Here is a 20,775-nt window from a genome sequence, read left to right on the forward strand (position 1 = left end):
AAGGAGATGAGTGGGGTGCAGACAGGAGGGCCGCAGATAAGGCGCGGAGTCTGTCAGATTTATGCACAGGAACGAGAGTGAGCGGCAGACTCGCAAGCAGAAGAGAGGTCAGGAGAGGCCGGTAAACACTGAACGCAATGGCATGCCGCGCCGCCCGCGCTGCTCAGGGGCGACCCTGAGAAATTCTGCCCTGCCAAAGCCAGACTGTGCAGCACAGGAGGGGAGGATTCAGGCAGATCCCGGGTTTTACTGCTGCTACGTTTTTTTTAAAGAAAAAAGTCAGCTTTTTTGAATATTATATGATACTGAAGTTGTTCCTTTCTCTGGTAGTGGCTCCCTCTCTTACTGGATCACTCTCTCGCTCCCTCTCCCCCTCTGTCTGTCTCTTCCTCTCTCGTTAACCCTGTATTCTGGATGGAAAAAAAACAGGAAGTACATTTTACAAGAGAATACCTCCTGGCTTTTTTTCCCCCCTTCTTTTATAGTTTCAGTAGTGGTCTTGTGCCAGACACTGTTAATAGAACTAACAAACAAGACAGAGGGAGAGACTGTTACTGCTGACAGCAGGTTTTCTCCTGTCGGCCCCCTCCTTCTTATGCCTGTTGTATTCTGGCCTGGCAAACTTCCTGCTGCAGAATCATTAATTACTTTCTATTGTTCCCCTGCTGGGTTCCTCTCTCTCTCTCCCTTTCTCTTCCACTCTCTGTCTATCTCTCTCCCCCTCTTTCTCTCTCTCTCTCCCTCTCTCTCCCACTCTCTGTCTATCTCTCTCCCCCTCTTTCTCTCTCTCTCCCTCTCTCTCCCACTCTCTGTCTATCTCCCTCCCCCTCTTTCTCTCTCTCTTCCTCTCCAACTCTGTGTCCTTGCCCTTCCTGCTTACGCCACACAAAGAGCCTTTTCACAGAGGGAAATGGTTTCAAAGAAGAGAGCAATGCCTCTCTTGATTTCCGCTTTACTCCTCGATATAGAGCCCCTCCTCTCCCCTTGAGGTGAGCTCCCGCTCTGAGAGCCATCCCAGGGCACCAGGGCCCGGCTGTGCAGGTACGAGAGCTCTGCATGCACAATGGCCAGTCACAAAAGTGCCACCCCTGTAACCCAGGTGGCAGCGGCTCTCCCCAAACATTAAATGAATAAGGCCAATTTCTGTGTGTTTTTGTCGTTGATACAACAACAGAGGTGGTGGAAGAATACAAACTCTTAGGGTAGACACGTTCAACAAGAAGAGGTCAGAGGTGCATCTGCATTTTTTGAGAGCTGTGAAAGTTTGGTTCTACTACAACGAAATAAGCTCAGTAAAATTGTCAAAGCAGGTAGCAAGACTTTTAAGGTCCAACGGACGTGTTTGACACAAATCTATACCAACACAGTCCTTAACAGAGTACACAACGCATTACACAAGACCACCCACTGGAAGAAGAATTTGAATCATTCCCAGAGACAGAGTTGTCCTATACCTATTACTAACAGGCCAAAAATGCATTCATTTTGACTGCCTAATTGATAATTAGTCTTATAATGAAATGAATGATTACATAGCTAGTATGGACACATTTTATTGGCCTAACTGTAACAGTGGGCAAATTGTAACCTTTTAACCTGGGGTAAGTGGAGTGGTAAATTAGCAATTACCAGAGAGACGTGCAACTGATTGCTGTCTCATGAGCACGTGTTTATGGCATGATTGCGTTTTTTAATTATAGTTTTACATTGCATTTTGTTTGTGATATTGCACGATATAGCCCTGATGGATAAAAACACTGTTTTAATTCAGTAGGTATTTGTCTGGTAGTGTCATCTTATGTCATTTTACACTCTATATCCCTAAATTCCAAAGCTATAGCACCTGGCATACAACTAACATTAGGCTAGCTCTGCAGACACTCGTATCCAGAGTGGTTTTGATAGTTTACATTCTTACACATTATCCATTTGTTCAGCTGGATATTTATTGAGGCAATTTAAATACCTGAAGGGTAATGCAGCAGTGGCCCACCTGGGAAAATGAACCAGCAACCTGTGGGTTAAAAGGATGTGTTCCTCACCACTGCACTACACTGCTGCCCTGCTCAGGTGTCTAGCGTCTCTCACACCGCACCCTTTCCCTGAGCGATCTCCAGGTGGTCTGTACGTGCTGCACGGGATGTGTTTTCATCCACTCTGGTTACTCAGACTGGATCAAAACCGACGCTGCAAGGTTAAAAATGAAACAACATCACGCAGGTCTTGGGATCCACGGCCACGTTCGTCATTAGAAAAGAGGTGTGTTGCTTTCTGTTGATGTGCAACGAGAGCGTGTCACATCACGGACACAGTTCACAAAGCCCTTTGTCGATCCAGTGCAGAGCGTGAAAAAGAAAACAAAGGGAGCGAGAAGAAGAGAGAAGGTGAAAAGGTGAGGTACCTCTGGGGAGAGGGGCAGTCAATTTTGCACTGTTATCCTTATTCTCGTCTCTCTGCCTCTCACGTCACGCGGGCGCAGGGAACAGGAGGAGGGAGAAGGCCTTCAACTTAGCTCTGCCGTGTGCACGGGGCTGGCCATTCGCTGCATGCTGCATCTCGCATCATTAGCGTTACGCACGTGGGTGTGAACAGGCCACAGCAGGCTGCCTGGTATTGATCAGCCAGACCCTGATCACATGACCCTGATCTCATCGTGTATTCCTGGGCCCACAGTCCTCTCTGCATGTTCCTTTGTCAGACGCTGTCTAGACAGAGCAGGGGCAATGTGTGTGCATGGGTGTGCTGGGAGCAGGGGAGGGAGGGAGGACAACTGCGTTTTTAAATCAGGGATGAGTGGCTGTGGGTGGGAGGTGACGAGTCAGATTTATATTCATTATCATTTAGCCACCATGTAAATTCCATTTTATTGGCCCAAACAGTCACTTGTGTTCTCCCAATTTCTTTTAATGCATTCTTTCTCTCCCAGGCCTTGCAGAGGTACAGAATCCAGGACAATGTTTTCCTAGACAAATCAATACCAGACAGCGCGGGGTTCCCCCCGGGGCGGAGCCAGGCCCGGCCACACGGGAGCCCTGGCATGCGGCAGGGGCCACGCCGAGGTCAAACGGTCAGAGCGGCGCGCTCACTCCGACCCATCCACCTCCACTGCCGAACCTGGCAGGGCCATGCGTTTTGGGTCAGAATTTTCCAGTTTGCAAGATTGATTTCCTCCATAAACGCACCGGCCCCAGAAGAGCGGCTCTGTGGCAGGAGAGCGGGGCGGAGTCCCCTTTTCAAACTGGAGGGACAGAAACTGGAAGGACAGAAACTGTCACATTAAGCCTGAGAGCGTTAGCAATGGCAGGGACTGGAGCTCCAGCTCAAACTAATGGAGCTGGTCCCCATCATAAATATGAGCATAAATCTGATCTGGGGCAATAACAATATCTGTTGTTGGAATAATGCATCAAAGCAATTTTTTATACAGTGTTCCAACAATAAATGTCCAGCCAATCACTGACAGTTTAAATGTTGATGCAGAGGTCATGACAAAGATAAAATACAAAAAGTAAGGGATTGATTGACATGCACACACACTGAAAAAACACTCTCTGCCAGCAAACAACAGATTGTTATCATTATGCTTTATGACATATATAGTGTTGTGTTGTATAGTTTATGTTATCATTCTCACAGTGACTGTGAATATCCCTTACTATTTACATCAGGGCTGTAAAAGACACAAAAGCTTGTATTTGATTGCCCCAAGGCACTACACTTGAACAATGTGAGACTTTACACCAATTATCAAAACCCTGTAACACCCACAGCAAACTAATTCACATCTAGGTTACTCCACCATCATGTCTGGGTACTCTGCAGTTGAAGTAAACCCAAAGAACGGAGGTGGCAATGAAAGCTAAGAGCAGGGCTATTTTATTTTGAATGCAGCCTGAACGTCTTGGGGCAGTTGCATTGGCACCAGTAGTAGCGGCAGGTCTGGGAGGGATTCTGGTTGTGGGGTTGTGTGTGTCATCTGTATCTCTGCATCTCTGTATCTGTATCTCATCTGCACAGAGTGATGACACTTTCTGCAGTCTGCCATGGCCATGGACACAGAGAATCTAGGGTAACTGTGATGACAGGGTAACTCCTCTGAGTTTGAACCTGCACAGGGGCCACACCAGGCGGGCAGGGGGAGGGGGGAGGGGGGAGGGGGTGGTGGTGTCCCTCCCAAATAGTCATTTTACCCACAAGTTCAGTTACTCATGAAAACTGATGTCCTGTCAGAGATACTAAGGTCAAAAATACAGAAGGTATCATCACATTTTGGAAAGGGTTCAGGAAGTGTCATTCAACTTGTTATCCATGGAAGAGGAAGCGATTTGTGATTTGTGATTTGTGCTGGCATTTTCCAATGCCTATTTAACCCCAAAATGTGGTAGACCTAACTGAAACAGTGAGGCAATTTCATACTCTTACTTTCTAATATATTATTTCAGCACTTCCATATTTTCACCTCCCATATGTTTCACCTTCAAACTTGTAATAAACAAACCTGAAAAAAGGGTTGCCTAAAAGATCCTGTGTGACAAATCAAGCTCAAATCGCTCATGGCACCAGCAGCAAGCGTCGCAGCAAAAAGGAATTTTCAAAAATTTCACAAAGGCAGAAAACCCGCTATTGTGAAAGTCGTAAATATGAACAGAAAAAAATGCCCCTTCAGATATGAGGAAGCTGTGCACCAAGTTTCACTGGTATTTATCCTCACTGGTATTTACTGAGAATTTCATTCAATTCATTCGCGACACTCCAGCAAAAAAGGCACAAGGGCAGCCGTACCGTGTGACCAACGGGGACAATATTGACGGGGAGCACATTTTATAACCCCTTAATAATCCTGCCTTGGGATTGTCAGATCCTAACAAATTGTGTAGGAGTTGCTGGCCTTTGTATGTATTCATTTATCTATTAAAATCTTGAGTTTATTCACAATGTGAACCACCTCAATATGATGACAGTAGACCTTTGGTGCACAGCCCTCAATTAGCCACACAACAGCCTTAAACAGAAGATGGATCATCTTATGCTGTGTGCGATGTGGTATTTACACAAAAGCGCAGAGGTGCGGCGTGGCTCTGTTCTCCTGATCTGCGCAACGTTGACGGGGAAGGGCCAATCGCACAGACACCCGCTGTTCAGGGCCCCACGTGTCCTCGGATGCACCTCGCCGCCCGGCAGGTCGGCACAGGCCCGGCCCCTCTGACATCACGCACTGGGACGGCTCTGCCTGAAAGAGGCTTCTGCTGACTCACAGAGTCCCCTACATTCCGCCTTCACAGGCAGGGCGGAGGATCCGGCGCGAGGAAAAGTTCAGCCATTGTGATTGGACCGCGGCTCACAAAGGTCTGCCTACCCCTGGTAGGCACTAACATCACGGTATGCTGTGCTAAAGCGGGCCGCTCTCTCCAGACTGAGATCAAAATGCCTCCGCTCAGCTCCTCCTGTGACGCACCATTAGAACTTCTTGTTACAGCCATAGGTTAATTTGGAACGAGCGAACGGACTTGTCGGTTTCACCGCATGCGCGTTGGGGGACTCTTCTGTGACACTGACAAAGGTGTCAGAGAAAGGTGTCAACACAATACACAGTGGCAAGAATAGTTTGATCTAACACATCCAGAGAGGAAAGTAACTTCTCCTCAGCCAAATGGCTTGAGGTTCTTCCGTCTGAACGCGTAGCTTATTTCCAGTGTGTGTGGCCATTCACTTCATTTATTGCCCCTCCAGTCCTGTAGAACGCAAGTAGCTAAGATGTAATATTTTATTTCAGACACCAGGGTGTGCCAAAGTGGGTGAATAATTTCATCAAACACAGCTTTTGTAGGTGACCCACATGCAAATATGGACACAATGTTCTACCATATGCCAGTGAAAGGGACGACCATGTGACTTTTTAAAGCTATAAATACACTATTTGTCTGTAAATATTTATGCATGTACATGAAAGCAGGGGCACACTGACATTTAATAATACATTTTATTGTTATAAGTTTCAAAGTGGAGAAAGAATACAGATATTACATTTATGTACTGTATTTACATGTTTTTGTCAGAGGACACAAACTGTGATCGAGACAAACTTCAAAATGCTTGGGCAAATCCAGAACAAAATTGGTCCAACCTTCAAAGTGATAATAATTAAAAAAAAAAAAAAAAAAGTGGAGGCCAGCTGTCAGGCATTTCTCAGGCCAGCTGAGAGTGGGCGTGCCTTCAGAGAGCACAGCACTCAGGAGCATCCGAAGCCGGGGACAGAGACTCCATTCTACTGCTCACAACAACCGTGGCACACTACTGACTAGACAAAGAAGTCTGACAGACCAGACCGCGTGGATCAAGTACAAAGCAGATGGTGAGTTGCACTGTATCGGTCATCACAGTGGTGACCACAGGAGCCCTGGGGCGGAGCCGAGAGAAGACTCAAAACCAAACTCATGCATCATCAGATGTGTCTAACCAGAGAGGAGTGACTTATCCCAAGAGACAAACAATACTGCACAATGTTAGAGAGGAGCAGGAAGTAGTTATTATACAGGAACAGCTACACTGAGTTTGACTACATTGCACTTGTGACTCCAACAGGCAAAACAACAACAACAGGCAATCAATGACCCATAAGGCACTGACTGTCCTCAGTAAAAAGTGAGCAGATGCAACAGAATGGTTAACTTTCAGTGAAGGCTTTCCTCCATTGAGGATTTTAGATGAAAAACAAAGCCACATGCCTGACACAGCCATTTAAGATTATTTGTATGGCTGAACACAGATAGCAGAGGAGTTAAATATTTCAATAGCTGGGGAAAAAGAAAATGGGATACAGTGCCTGTACTTTCCTGAGTGCCACTGCCTGTGGGTTTTATTTAAACGGCCTTCATGCTCCAGGCACAGCACAGTGGTCTGTGTCATACATATTCACAGGCTGTCATTCACCACAGTGTAATACTGCCACCTAGTGGTCTATTTGGAACACTGCCACAAGTCCAGAGCCCCTACTGTCAAAGCCCTTTCCTTAGAGGTAACCCGGGAATTTTTCCAGGAGAGTCAATCTGGAAGAGGGAATACAATAGGCTGAATATACCAAGCATATACAAACGAACCAGAGACGATTCAGTCCTATGACATGTGCTTTGTTGGGTCCACTTAATCACGTTTCCTGGGGTTCATCTGTGAATTCTACAGTGACTCAGTGAAAGACTTTGTTGACTCTGGGATGGAAGCCGTGCTGGGACACAGAACACCCCAGAAAACGTTTGGTGGGGGCAAAATAGGGAAATTTCATAAGAAGAAATGGCTAACAAACCCTAAAAACATACTGGCTTATAAATGTCAGTTTTAGCTTAACAGTTTGGGACAACACCCCTGTGTTTAACAAATAATACTCCAAAAATGTACAGACACAATAGATATAAGTCATTATCCCACTGAAAAGGAAAAGGAAAATATATAACAGCAGAGATTAACACTTTACAAATGACCACATGTGCTTTAGAGTGGAAGCTGAGTGCTTCACTATGTGACAAGCCCTTTCAGACATATTACAAATTTGCAGAAACCACCCCTAGTCATCCCTTTATAGCAGTTCACAAAAGTTTCCATACCAAGGTCTAACCCCTGTCAACAACAAGCCTATAAGCCTTTAGGCTCCCTGCTCATTTCCTGGACACATGCAGACCAATCCCGTCTTAGAGCAGGACATGTCAGCTGAACAAATGTTTATTTTCTGACCGGTAGATTCATTTAGTCTGGCCTACAGTGTCATCAATGTCAGAGAATTTACAGTAAGTCATTGACGTTTGCTCAGCACAAGAGAATGATGAGAAGGACACCAATAAAAACGGACTTTAGTCCAAAAATGACAGAACGCCGGTCCAAAAATGACAACGTGACCAGGCCAAAAGGGGTGGGGTTCTAGGTAGGTCCTTATTTGGGCATTCTCATTTGGTTTGCTTTTCCAGACTGAACACATCATGCCATCACCGAGGCTGGTCCCGTCTCTCTGATCCTGGGCCAGAGAGTCAAATTCAAGGGGATGGGCTTCATGCTCTCACTCCTTCTCCTGTGGCGGGCGGAGTTTGCGTTCATGTGGGCGGGTCTCTAGTCGGGGATGTCGATGCACAGTTTGGGGGGCGGGACAAAGTACTTCCCGGGGCTCTGGGTGATCACCGCCCCAGCCTTCTTGCGGAACATGGGGGCTATCTTGGGGGGCTCTGGCACGGGCAGCTCTTCGAACACCTCAGAGTCCTCGTGGTGCAGGTCATACGAGATGTTGCCATACTCACGCAAGAAGGGGAAGAGCTCCAGCAGGAACTGGCAGAAGTCCTTGCGGATTCCGAACCACCCTGTTGAAAAAGGGGGCGTGGTGGGGGTCATATTCTGGTCATTTCCAAAATCAAAAGCAAACAGTATAAATGCATTTGCTTAAGCTGCCCACAATCCAGTTTTCAGAGAGCAACACACAAGGAAGCAAAGCAGGTCATTCATAACGGATCAAGCAGATGAACCAGGCTTAGGGAGCACTCACAGTGGTTGCCTCCTTTTTGTCCGAAGGTTGTTGCCATCAAGGTGATGAGGGACAGCCACAGGGGCACAAACACCGGGACATAGCCAAACCTGTTGTAGCCATCCAGCTTATGGACCAGGAGGATCTGTGGCAATTCGAAAAGAAAAGCTTTACTATCTACATTTTTAAAAGTTTCTCCCCTTTTCCCCTTGATTTGGAGTCACCACCCACCCATGCTCTGCCCCATTCCCCACTCACAAGTTTATGCCTATTGCCTCCGTGCAGAAAGAGCTGAACAAGGCAAAAGCACTTCCCCAAAACACTCACTCACCATGCAAATGGCTACTTCACCCTATGAGTTACATACTGGAGGAAAGGTGTATCTCTCGCTAACAACAACCAATGAACTATCGGCCTCTGGCAAGTCACCAGGTGGTGCTGTGATACTAGGAACCCAGACTGACCCAGGCCATACTCATCCTGTTGGGCCTAATCGCTGTCAGCCAATGACACATCCCCCACTCAAACTAGCCATGGCATACAGGGTTCGAGAAAGATGGGAGCAGCAGTGCAGCGGAGTGGTAAGAAGCAGGGCTCATAACCCAAAAGACTGCCGGTTGCTTACTGCTGTTTTACCCTTGGGCAAGGCACTAAACCTGAATTGCCTTAGTAAATATCCAGATGTGAACATATCAAGTACAACTGTAGGCTATGTAAGTCACTCTGGGTCTGATAAGACAGTGTAATGATAATACTACGCTGGGGTGAGGGGGGCTAGAGGTGTAGAATGTAGGCCATGTACGTATATTTACCCCAGACAAGTGGATTTAGGGTGTGCAATGACACTGGCAGATAAACTGATTTAAATGATCTATAAATTAAAATGTTTTTATCCATCTTGGAGATGTCTAGCAACACAAATGTAAATGTCTGCTAAGCAATTGCAATGTACTGAGAAAAGAAATGCTTGATTCTGGCCCTAAATGATCACAATTTCTACAAGATGGTGATCAGAATAGTTGAGTCGGCCTGTTTTCTTCAGCAACACTGATCTCTGACCGCTTGCCGCTGACTCACATATTGGGTAGTGTAACTCTGCAACTGACAGCAGTTCCACCCGCATCCCAAAACGAAAGCGAAGCTCGACCGTCAGACATGGCTCCTGAAGGACACAGGGGTGAGCGGACACGCACCTCGAAAGTGAGCAAAGGCACGACGATGGTCATCCAGCTGATTGCCATGGTGATGTGGGTGCGGCGCTGCTCGGCGATGACGTCCATGGAGCGGAGGAAGAGCACAGACCAAACAATGTAGTAGAGGACCACCAGACACAGGAAAGACATGAGGATCCACAGTGGCACACACACCACCTTACAAAAAAAAAAAAACAGGCATCATGGCGACAGGACTTAAACTGGTGAGTTAGGTGAACACACAAACATTAGTTACAATCCCAATAAAACAGCTACACATTCCATTACTGAAGCTGCAAGCAAAGATTCGGGAGGAGAATTTTTTGACATCTTCAAACAGTCCACCGTTAAGCATAAAAACCCAATCACCGCTCCCTTCTCATCTCCTCCTTATATCTATACGTATGATGCCAAAAAAGGGGATGGGGGAACAAAAACCTCACACCCCGGCAAGGTGTGATCCCTCCCTCGCACTCAAAGACAAAGATCTGCACCCCTTATTGTACTAAAATTCATGCCTACTGAATTAAAAGCTAGGGACATCAAATTGTGCAGGTTAGCCGAATGATCAGAAATGACGCACACACACCATTTCAAAGTGAGTGGGAGTGTCTGCTAGAACGAGGGCAGAGTGCAACAATCTGCCATCGCTACAGTGCAGCTGCCACTAGCCACAAAATCACACCGCCCACGAAAGGAAGGCGGAGTTTCCTGGGGATGTCCTTACCAGCCAGGGCCAGTTAATGATCTTATCCAGCCGAAGTGCAATGAATATGAACTGAAGGATGTTCACAGAGCACAGGATCTCAAGCTATAGGAGCAGGAAGAGAGAGAGAGAGAGAAGGGTGTTGGAAGGACTGGAAATCAAATCATCTCAATCATTATCCAGAAGAACACGTAAGGATTCATCAGCATTAAGTTCATTCACACTGCCAAGTTCTTAAAAGCAGACATAGCTACATAAGAACTGACGTTAATGTAACATTTAAATAACAACAAAACCACAGGTCTTTGTAAAATGACCGCCAGACATACAACAGGATGAACGGGATAATGTGGTGGTGGGGGGAGTCGAGTCCCGCTTGAGCCTGACCTCCAGGGAGCGGTCGTGCCGGAAGCCCCAGACGCAGGCTGCCACGGAGACGGGCGAGACGAAGAAGAGCGGCATGAAGACGAGTAGCCAGAAGTGCGTGCCCCTCTCGATGCGGTCGCACACCAGCACCTCGAAGATCAGCAGCAGCAGGTGGATCCCCACCGCAATCAGCATGGCCTTGAACTCCACACATGTTTCCCCCTCTGCCCTGTACTCACATATGCACACATAAACACACACATGCACACACACACACAATGAGCAACACGTCAACACGTGTGCCTTTTTCCAAACACAACTCTAACTCTGGTAGCATTATTTCAATGCAATTTCATATTTTCTTGAAGTGCACAAGATGTATACAGCTGCATAAAACATGTTATTGTGTTACTGAGCAAGTCTGAGAAGGTTACATTATTGTCTTCATTAGGTTATGAAACAAGACCTACCTATACCCATTATACATATGAGCAGAATAAAGCTGGATATTCACCCAGGCAATCCAGGCTACAGTGGATGACTACCTAGCCCGAATGCAGAACTGTACCCAAGAATTCAAACCCGCAACAATCAGGTTAAGTCAAGTTTTACCATTTATACCCCCCATAATCGAAAGAACTATGAACTACATGACTACTGGACACGTGACCGACCTGTACTGAGGGTTGTGGGCCCAGACGCCGGTGCCGACCGATGCGCCGATGATGACCATCAGTTTCCACAGCCAGATGGGCGTGAACACGATCCAGTAACTCCACTGGATCGCGCCATCCAGCCGCAGCGCCAGCAGCACCGAGAACAGCAGCAGGCACGCGTAAATGAGGAACTTGCTGGAGGAGTGAAAATGCAATCGTGTAAATCAGTAAATCAACCAATCTGATTTAACTGTCACACTCATCAATCTGAACAATCAATCATCAATCTACTATGTATTACCACTATATATTTAACTACCTTATATCTCATTTCTGTTAAACCTATTATTATGTGTCATTAAAAGGTGACAACTTACCATTTCCCTCTAAAGATGAAATAAATCTCACGTTAATAGTTAGTCTACCAACCTATAACCATTTAAAGAAAATTTTTTGCATCATAATATGGTGAAGAGCGTAATGTAGCCACCTAGCTAGGTGACAGACATTAAACAACCTGCACTGATTAGCAGAGATTGACTAAAAAGTTTCTTCGGCTGATGAACTGAGCTAGCTAAGTTACTCGTTCTATCTATTATCGCCGGGTAGCTAACTAAAGCAAAGCTTGGCTATCGTTACCGTGCTAACGTTACCCACTAAATTACCGACGAGGACGGTTGGAGTGGTACATAAATCAGAGGTATTGCCCCGCGATGACAGCCACGTTGAAGCATTAAATGCCTTTGTTGTTTGATTACGACTTAATGTCCGCTATCTACCAAGCTAACTAGCTGCTCATCTTTGATGTACCCAGCTAGCTAGTTACACATTCAACTTTACGCTTACAGCGGAGCTTCCGGTATCTGCTCCCGAGCAGCTAGCTAGCAAACAAACACAAATCGAAGACACAAATATGGCATAATCCCCCAACACAAAACACAAATGAATATTAGATTTCAATCGGCGGTTATAGACACTGAGAGGCGTTTCTCTGAATACAAAGTGAGATCGCCAACGTTTACATTCTGCTAGTAAAAGCTTTCGCTTTGAACAAGCTAACGTTAGCTTTGCAGCTGGCTAGTTAGCTACGCCGGGAGCTGTTGAATGGAAGATCATCATTTGAAAGTCAAAATATTACATACCTGGGGTTGAAATCTTGGAAGAGTCCCCTAAGGTTCATGATTTTATATGTTTTGACTTAAATCATCTTTTTTGTCCACGTAGTTCCTGATTGAAGCGTTCTCCTCCTCCCGACTGCCCGCCAGCGACTGTGTGTACAACAGGCCATTCCCATCGACCTCCTCTCTTCTGTGATTGAATTGCCTTCAGGTAGTCTCCCCTTTACTGTCTCAGTAATAGTCTAATTATGATACTGTACTACGCTTGTAAATGATATAGAACTATAGCTATTAAATTATATTGAGACTACTCGCTCTCAGCAATGCGTTTTACGCATTTTGTAAGCTGCAGATCTTCAATTATACCGCTAACGTAAGAAATTAGCTAGTATATCGAAAAACTGTGCACACAACAGGGTGACTTTACAAAATGAATAGTGAGGTACTTAAAATAAACTAAGTACAGAAATAAAGGAAATAAGAACTACAGATAAGAGAAAGAGGACAGTTTATTGATTAATACATGGATTTGATTCTACAACATATAACACTGTTAATGGTTTGCTACAAAATTACAACATAACCATGTGAAAAACATAACACAATCCTACATGATTTACAGGCCTCCAGTTTATATGTTAATCTGAAGCATGGGAAAGTAAGTATGGAAAACCAATAAAGTTACTGGAATGCTTCAAATCTTCATCAGCTATTTTGGCCAATACTTGTCAGGTTGTAAATAAGCACACCGTTGCATGGTGTAAAGAGTTGTACTGTATTTTAAGTGACTTGGCATATTTGAGCACAAAATGGAACATATTAGGAAAAGCAATATCTATAGAGAGTGGCACTCCCCAACCTTTACATGATTTTATTGATGTCATTGTACCAGCCAAGCACTGGGATATTAAATTTTAGCTGCATCCATCTAAAGAACATTCAGTACAATTAGATATGGAATTAATGCTCAGGTAGACACCATGGTTTTCCATCATTGGACAAGATATTGTGGGGAACAGCACAATAAAGAAGTAGTCCGCGACTAACATTCATGTCATGGTACCAATAAGGCTGTAACAAATTCAACACAATTTAACATTAGTCTACTGCATGTAGCCAAGGTAACATCAACAACACAAACCAAAGAAACTGAAATACCGAGCAACACTTCACTGACCAGACAGCTGTTCGGCCACAGACTTTAATCGAGAATTAAACAAGGAATCCCATTCTGAACACAGCAGCAACACTCTCAGCACTAGCAGTTTTGAACTTTTAACTGTCACTCTGATGACCTCTGTTAAGGATGCATGAGAAAGAGAAGCCTGGAAGAAACCCAAGAGAAACAGCCTTAAGAAAGAGACACATTTTCTTGGTTGTTCCCGATGGATCACCATCACGACAAATTCTAACAGAGGACTAATTTAATTACTTTAAATAAATACATCCTTCAAAGTGTCTTGTGATAACAGAAGGAAGGTCTACATGAGAGGAGGATAACAGAAACATATAGTCCACGATGAATGACAAAGACCAACCATACAATGGTTAGTTTAAAGCGTAAGTGATGACAGCAAGGGAACATGCACCAGATGCTGGTACTGGAAGCTTAAAGAACAGGAGAACTTGACCCTGCTTCCACATGTAGCAATCACTTAATGAAAGGCAGCACTGTTTTCCAGGCACCGGCTGGCCATCGCCGTCCGCATCATTCCCGGTTACCATGGGAAACGTCACTGCACTTCAGCCCTAAGGATGACAGATTTACTGGACTAGAGGATAGGGGCCAGGGAGGTGAGGGATTTGAAGACTTGGCCTTGAGATTGATCATGACTTTTTAAACTAAAAAAAAAAAAGGGAAAAGAAATCCAAACCACAGACAGCCACACTACTCAGCCCCCCTTCCAGCCTCTCAAGTTGTCTCTCCCCTGCCGCGCCCCTGCCCCCACCCCCCAGCCTCAGTGAACCAGCTCCAGCTGGTTGGCAGCAAAGGGCAGCACCCCACTGACGTAGTAGGCGATGCCCAGGGACAGGAGGGCGATGACCACCAGCAGGAGGAGCACCCTCCAGAAGCCCAGGTCCTCCACAAATTCCTGCCAGGTGGTGCGGAAGCTGGACAGCACCCCCTCACTGTTCTGCAGGTTGGGGTTGAGGAGTGAGTGGCTCTCCATTGCACTGGTGGGGGGGGTTCGGGGGGGGGGGGGGGGGGACAAGACAGAGAACAATTCCACTGCACTGAATCCGAGTGAGGTGTTTTCCAGTAAGGCACACGCACTTAGCCATGCATGCATGGAAACGGTACATTCAGAACTCCTACACTTGAAGGCTGGATTCAAAACTGCAAATCAAAGGCCAGGGAGGCCATGATTAAAGCATCAAAGGAGCATTCGAGAGGTGTTAAATAATTACTTCACTTCATGAGAATTAAACTGCATGATTTCACCTTCCTGTGGGGAAAACTGGTTTTATTGTTCAAGAATGCAACACCAGTCCTCACTAGTTGATCAGTAACTAGTGTTCTTAACACCTGTGTGTTGGAAGCAGATTAGGCACTGCTATTTGCATTGAAATTGCCAGGCGTACTGACTCTGAATAATGCCTGGAAAGCTTAAAAAGGGAAAGTTAACCGTTTTACCCTTCAGTGGAACTCCTCAATGTTGAACACCACTCGCCTTTAAAAGCTCCATTTAGAAGAATTCCTCACCTTGTCATCCTGCTTCAAACCATTTGTTTTTGGACTCAAGAGTAGCAAGAACCAGAAAAAATTCATTGAAGTTAAAAGCTATTGCATCCAGCTCCGCGCTTGAGAATTTCCTTAGGGATGTGCTACAGTCACTCAAGGTAACCTCAGGTCGAGTACACCCCAGATGTTCTTCCCAAGTACTTCTACTAACACCCCCCACTCAAGACTACTGTCGCTGGCTGCACTCCCAGTTGACACCCCCCCCCCACCTTACCTCTCGCTCTCAGCCATCTGCATGGTCTCCAGCTTGGAGTGAGTCCCTCGGTTGAAACCCTTCACCTCCTGCTCCTCCAGCCCCTCCAGCAGGCGGATGGCGTCCTTGTTCACCCCCCTTCTTTTTGCGAGCACCAGAGGGGTCGACCCATTGTGGTTACTGAAGGACACAGACAAGCACCAACGGGTCCGCATGAAGGGGAAGACAACTCAGAGCTACTGGCCCCTTAATCGAGGACCGGCTGCTAGCAATTAAGGGGGAGAAGGATATAAACAACAAGACCCATAAAAGTTTAGAATTCTAAAAAGGTCACTGCGGTTTTCATTAAATAATATTTGCCCTGGAGAGTATCAGGGAGGTGACTGAAATACCGCAGCTGCTGTTACCAAAAAAAAAGGAGTGTTTTGCCCAAGGGGAGCGTTTTTAATGCCTGTGCGAGTATCGACGGCAGATTACATGTCCATCAGACAAATGAGTTTTGTCAGCTTTGTTAATTAATAAAGTTAGGACAAAAAGTTGCAGTTTTTGTGATGTGATGTGGATCCTCATGAGGACCATTTCCACGCTGTGTTAAAATTGTGAAACACATAAAACTCAAAAGGTGTTTGTGAAATGATTTCTTAGGTTTACATCTACACAGCAGCATGACTGGAAAAAAAAGGAAAACGTGACACTTTGCTTGACAGATAGCTAGACAGCAGATGAAGTGCATCATAGGAATGCCAGTATTTCCCACACACTCAGTTACATGTTGTTCACTAGCGCACATTATCAGAAGCCCTTGACATCAGCACACTGACCAGATGTCGATCTTGAGGCCGTTGGACACCAGGAACTGGATGGTGTCCACATGGCCGCACAGGTGCAGCGCGGTGTTGCCCTGGTAGTCGGTGGCCAGCAGGTCGGCGCCGAACTTGTGCAGGAAGCGGCAGATCTCCACGTTGCCGCGGGCGGCGGCCAGGTGCAGGCCGGTGCGCCCCCGGCTGTCGCGGATGTTGGGGTCGCAGCCCGTCTCCAGCAGCCGCTTGGAGTAGCTCAGGTCACCGTCGATGCACGCCTGCAGTAGGGGCACGCTGGTCTGCGACGAGTCGTTGATGAAGACATAAGACATGTCAGAGTGGGTCTCGGAAAAGTCCAGCGTACCTGGAGGAGAAGCAGAAATACACTCAGTGTTGGGCTGCGTTACCTCCCTGGTAGGCATCTTTATGCACAGCCACTTGTATCCCAGCAAACACTCCAGGAGTGTTAGCTCAAGGTCCCTGTTTGTCTATTCATTATACAACCTTCCCCAATCCTGTTCCCATGTTACAGGAACATTAATGCCATGGTTTGTGCCTCAATGCATTCTCAAAATGTGTAAGAAATCTAACAAGATATCATTATTTTCTTGGTATTAAAAAAAGCTTCAGAGTGTTCCCCTAAGGTTCTTGGGAATCAATTGTTCAGAGACTGAAAAGAAAACATTAAGAATAAAAAGTTTAAAAAATTAGGATAACCTTAATGCAATGCTCCCAGAACATTCCCACAATTTTAATAAAACATTCTGGGAAGCAAAATTTGTTTGCTGGGACAGCTTCCACACCAGCAGTTCATGCAGTTTGATATGGCCATATGGTGATGTACCTGGCCCAAGGGTACAACAGCAGGGAGTGAAACTAAAGCTTGCCAACTTGTTTACTGCTGCTGCACACTAATCACTAGTTACATTCATACACATACAGTGGATATAAAAAGTGTACACACCCTTATGAAATTGCAGGTTTTTGAAATGTAAAGACAGAGAACAATGTAAATGTCAGACTTTTTCCATCTGCAATGTGATCTTCCAACAAACAAAAATCCAGAGGAAAAACAGTTCATTATACGGAACATTTTAAATAAAAAAAAACTAAAAACACACTGATTGCATAAGTCTGCACATCCCGCCCAACTAATATTTTGTGGAAGCACCTTCTGCATTTATTGCAGCAGCAAGTCTTTGTGAATAAGTCTCTATTAACTTTGCACATCTAGACTTTTATCCCACTCTTCTTTGCAAAAAAGTTCAAGTTCCTTCATACTGTGAGGGGATCTCCTGTGTACAGCTCTCTTTAGGTCATTCCACAGGTTTATGAGGAAGCTGAAGCAGGCCGGCCTCAGTGCTGCTGTGCTGACTGCCTTTTACGGGTGTGTGGTGGAGAGCGTCCTGACATCTTCTATAACTGTCTGGTACGGCAACTGCTCTGTGGCTGACAAGAAGGCGCTGCAAAGAGTGGTTAAATCTGGTCAAAAAATGACCAACAGCAGCCTCCCTTCTTTGGAGGACATTTACAACAGCAGATGCAGAACCAGAGCAAGGAACATCATGATGGACTGCACCCACCCAGCCCACAAACTGTTCACCCTCCTCCCCTCAGGCAGAAGGCTGCGCAGCCTCAGAGCTCAGACAAGGATGAGGTGCAGCTTCTTCCCTCAAGCTGTGAGGCTCATGAACTCAGTGCCATAAGTTGCCCTCTGCACTACTGCACTTCATCCCAAAATGCTGCTCGTTATTTAGTTATTATATGGATTTTAGGTTTTGATTTGTTTTTTTTTTGGCTTAGGTTATATATTTATTATTATCTATTTTAAATGCTGGTCCTGGGAAACAGTTTTCGTTCTTCGTGTTTTTAACATGTTGAATGACAAAATAAAGAACCTTGAACCTCAATTTTCCTTTTCTGAAGCTATGCCTTGGTCGACTTGTGCTTTGGGTCATTGTCATGTTGGAATGTGAAATTTCTCTTCATCTTCAACTTTCTGACAGAGGCCAGCAGGTTTTGTGCCAAAATATCTTTATTTGGAGCTATTCATTATTCCATCCACCACCATGCTTCAGAGTCGGTATGGTGTTCCTTGGATGATGAGCTTTATTGGCTTTGCGCCAAACATATCTTTTACAATTTAGGCTAAGTTTAACCCTTGTCTCGTCAGATCATAGCACATTTTCCCACATGATTTGGGGTGAGTGAATGAATCTTTTGGCATAATTTAGACCGATTTGGATGTTCCTTTTTTGTAAGAAAGGGTTTATGTCTTGCCATCCTACCCCACAGCCCAGACATGTGCAGAATACAAGAGATGGTGGTCACATGCAAGGAGTGACCGGTACCTGCCAGAAATTCCTGTAACTCCTTCAGTGTTGCTGTTAGCCTCTTGGTAGCCTCCCTGATAAGTTTTCTCCTCGTCCTCTCATCAACTTTGGAGAGTCGTCCTGATCTTTGCAATGTCTCTGTGGTGCCACATTTTCTCCACATTGATGATGGTTTTGACAGTGCTCCATGGTACATCCAGTGACTTTGATATTCTTTTATATCCCTGTCCTGATTGGTACTTTTCAACAATTAGCTCTCGCAGTTTCTTTAGCAACTCTTTGCGGACCATGGCTCTCCCAGTAGGATGTAACCCCAACATTCAAGCAAATCCTACAGCTACAGCTGACTTTAATCTGGGTTTAATCAGAATCACTTTCATTGATGGCAGGTGTATGCTATTTACTTACAGGCATGATTTTGAATGTGATTAGTTAACTTTGAACACAGCTAGAACCCCCATTATGAAAGGGTGTGCAGACTTATGCAATCAGGGTGTTGTAGTTTTTTTTTTTATTATTTAAAATGTTCCTAATAATTAACTATTTGTTTTTTCTCTGGATTTTGGTTTGCTGGAAGATCATTTACATTGTTGTTATTTCTGTCTTTACATTTCAAAAACTTGCAATTTCATAAGGGTGTGTAGGCTTTTTATAACCACTGTAGATACACAAGAATGACTCAGTGTGCAAAGATGTACCTTCAAGGATACCTGTTCAACTTATTCATTCATAAAAAAAAAAGAAATTGATGCATCTGCAATTAACCACATCCGTGCTGTAGGCTGTTTTTAAATACAGAAAATACACAATTCTACCCACAAAACTATTTGTTACTCACAACACCCCTAGGAATGCTTTAATTACCTTTCCTACTCTTCCCTGGTCAGAGCTTTAATTAAGACTAATGTTTTGTTGATATTCCCATTGTAAAAGAAGAAACAAAACTTTTGTGCTTTTCAGCTCTTTCAGTCCTGAGGGAAACAGCAAAGATTTACTACCCGTTCTGCATCCCATTAATCAAGTGTCACCTTAATGGATTTGTCATTCCCAGTACAAGGCCGTATGAAAAAGACAATGTCCTCATATTAGTCATTTCCGTCACAACATTGTCAAGTACAAGCTACGACACACTCTTGCACTCTTGCAAGAACAAAGTCTGTTAAAATGGCGCAAGGAGGCACAACCAAATTATTACCACCCAAGACTCAAGGTTACTGAAGTCTTTTTCCATGTCTACAAACAGTATTTGTAGTATTCCAGCAACAACAGTTACATTACATTAAATGACTTAATTGCAAAAACTCTCACAGGAAGAAACGCAAAATGATGCATTCCATTCTGGCAGTTGCATCTAAAATATCTGATCGCTAACGTTAGCTATTTAGGTAGCTATCTGATGTTTCGCAAGATAGCTAACGCTAGCTCACAAATAATGTTTTGAAAAAGTGCATCACCCACACTCAAGTGTTTTCCACGCGTGTAGCTAACGAGCTAGTTATGTTTTCTCGCTTGCTTGCAAACTCTTTTGTACCGCAACGAGCACCCATCTAGCCAGCAAACTACAATTTAAGACAAGGAGCAACTGTATCAGTGTTATTGGCTTACTGTGCGCTATCTTATAGTGTGTCAAGTGTGCAATCCTCTTAGCCTTCCGCTAGCATAACGATGGCTTTCTCTCTACGATGTAGCTATAGCGTAGCTTGTCATCCCTAGTCGTAACGTTAGTAAACACAGTAACTCATATCGATTGCAGCAGCTAGCTAGGTACCACAGTCGCATGTCACTTTGCTATTAGCTAGTTTAGCAAGATCGTCAGAATAACAATAATACTTTGCGACTGACTGAGAACCATCCAGTCAAATCCAGCTATATAGCGTTAGCTAGCTCAACTGTACTCTACATCATAACCACAGCCAAATCAAAGCGTCAAAAGCAGACATCCTTTGCTAAAGGATTTTCGTTGCTTTTCGTCGAACATTCAAACATCACCTTAAGGCATAAAACATTATTCGGCCCCCAAGTGTCTAATTTAAATTCCCTTATATACCTGTTTATGTGTTCCCAAGCAGCCGAAAATACAAAAATGCGCCTCCTTTCTTTCGAGCACCTTTGCTGTTTACGTTGTGGGAGAACGCAGAAGAGCAATGTAGGCTAGCTGCTGCCACCC

At 45.0% G+C, this 20,775-nt stretch overlaps 2 protein-coding genes across 2 annotated transcripts; both read right to left on the bottom strand.

The window, feature by feature from the left end:
- Positions 1-6,012: 6,012 nt before the first annotated feature.
- LOC118790597 (transmembrane protein 185A) lies at positions 6,013-12,714 on the bottom strand. Its single transcript, XM_036547555.1, has 7 exons — positions 12,564-12,714; positions 11,440-11,616; positions 10,787-10,994; positions 10,421-10,504; positions 9,694-9,870; positions 8,522-8,645; positions 6,013-8,339 (listed from the first exon to the last, which is right to left on the bottom strand). Exons 1-7 carry the CDS (start codon positions 12,599-12,601, stop codon positions 8,095-8,097), a joined length of 1,053 nt encoding a protein of 350 aa, XP_036403448.1. The 5' UTR covers positions 12,602-12,714; the 3' UTR covers positions 6,013-8,094.
- Positions 12,715-13,071: 357 nt separating this feature from the next.
- On the bottom strand, positions 13,072-20,775 carry ankrd46b (ankyrin repeat domain 46b). Its single transcript, XM_036547560.1, has 4 exons — positions 20,656-20,775; positions 16,297-16,639; positions 15,497-15,655; positions 13,072-14,714 (listed from the first exon to the last, which is right to left on the bottom strand). The coding sequence occupies exons 2-4, from the start codon at positions 16,605-16,607 to the stop codon at positions 14,498-14,500; spliced, it is 687 nt and encodes a 228-aa protein (XP_036403453.1). The 5' UTR covers positions 16,608-16,639; positions 20,656-20,775; the 3' UTR covers positions 13,072-14,497.

The sequence above is a fragment of the Megalops cyprinoides genome, chromosome 16 (assembly GCF_013368585.1).
Source record: "Megalops cyprinoides isolate fMegCyp1 chromosome 16, fMegCyp1.pri, whole genome shotgun sequence".
Lineage (NCBI taxonomy): Eukaryota > Metazoa > Chordata > Actinopteri > Elopiformes > Megalopidae > Megalops > Megalops cyprinoides.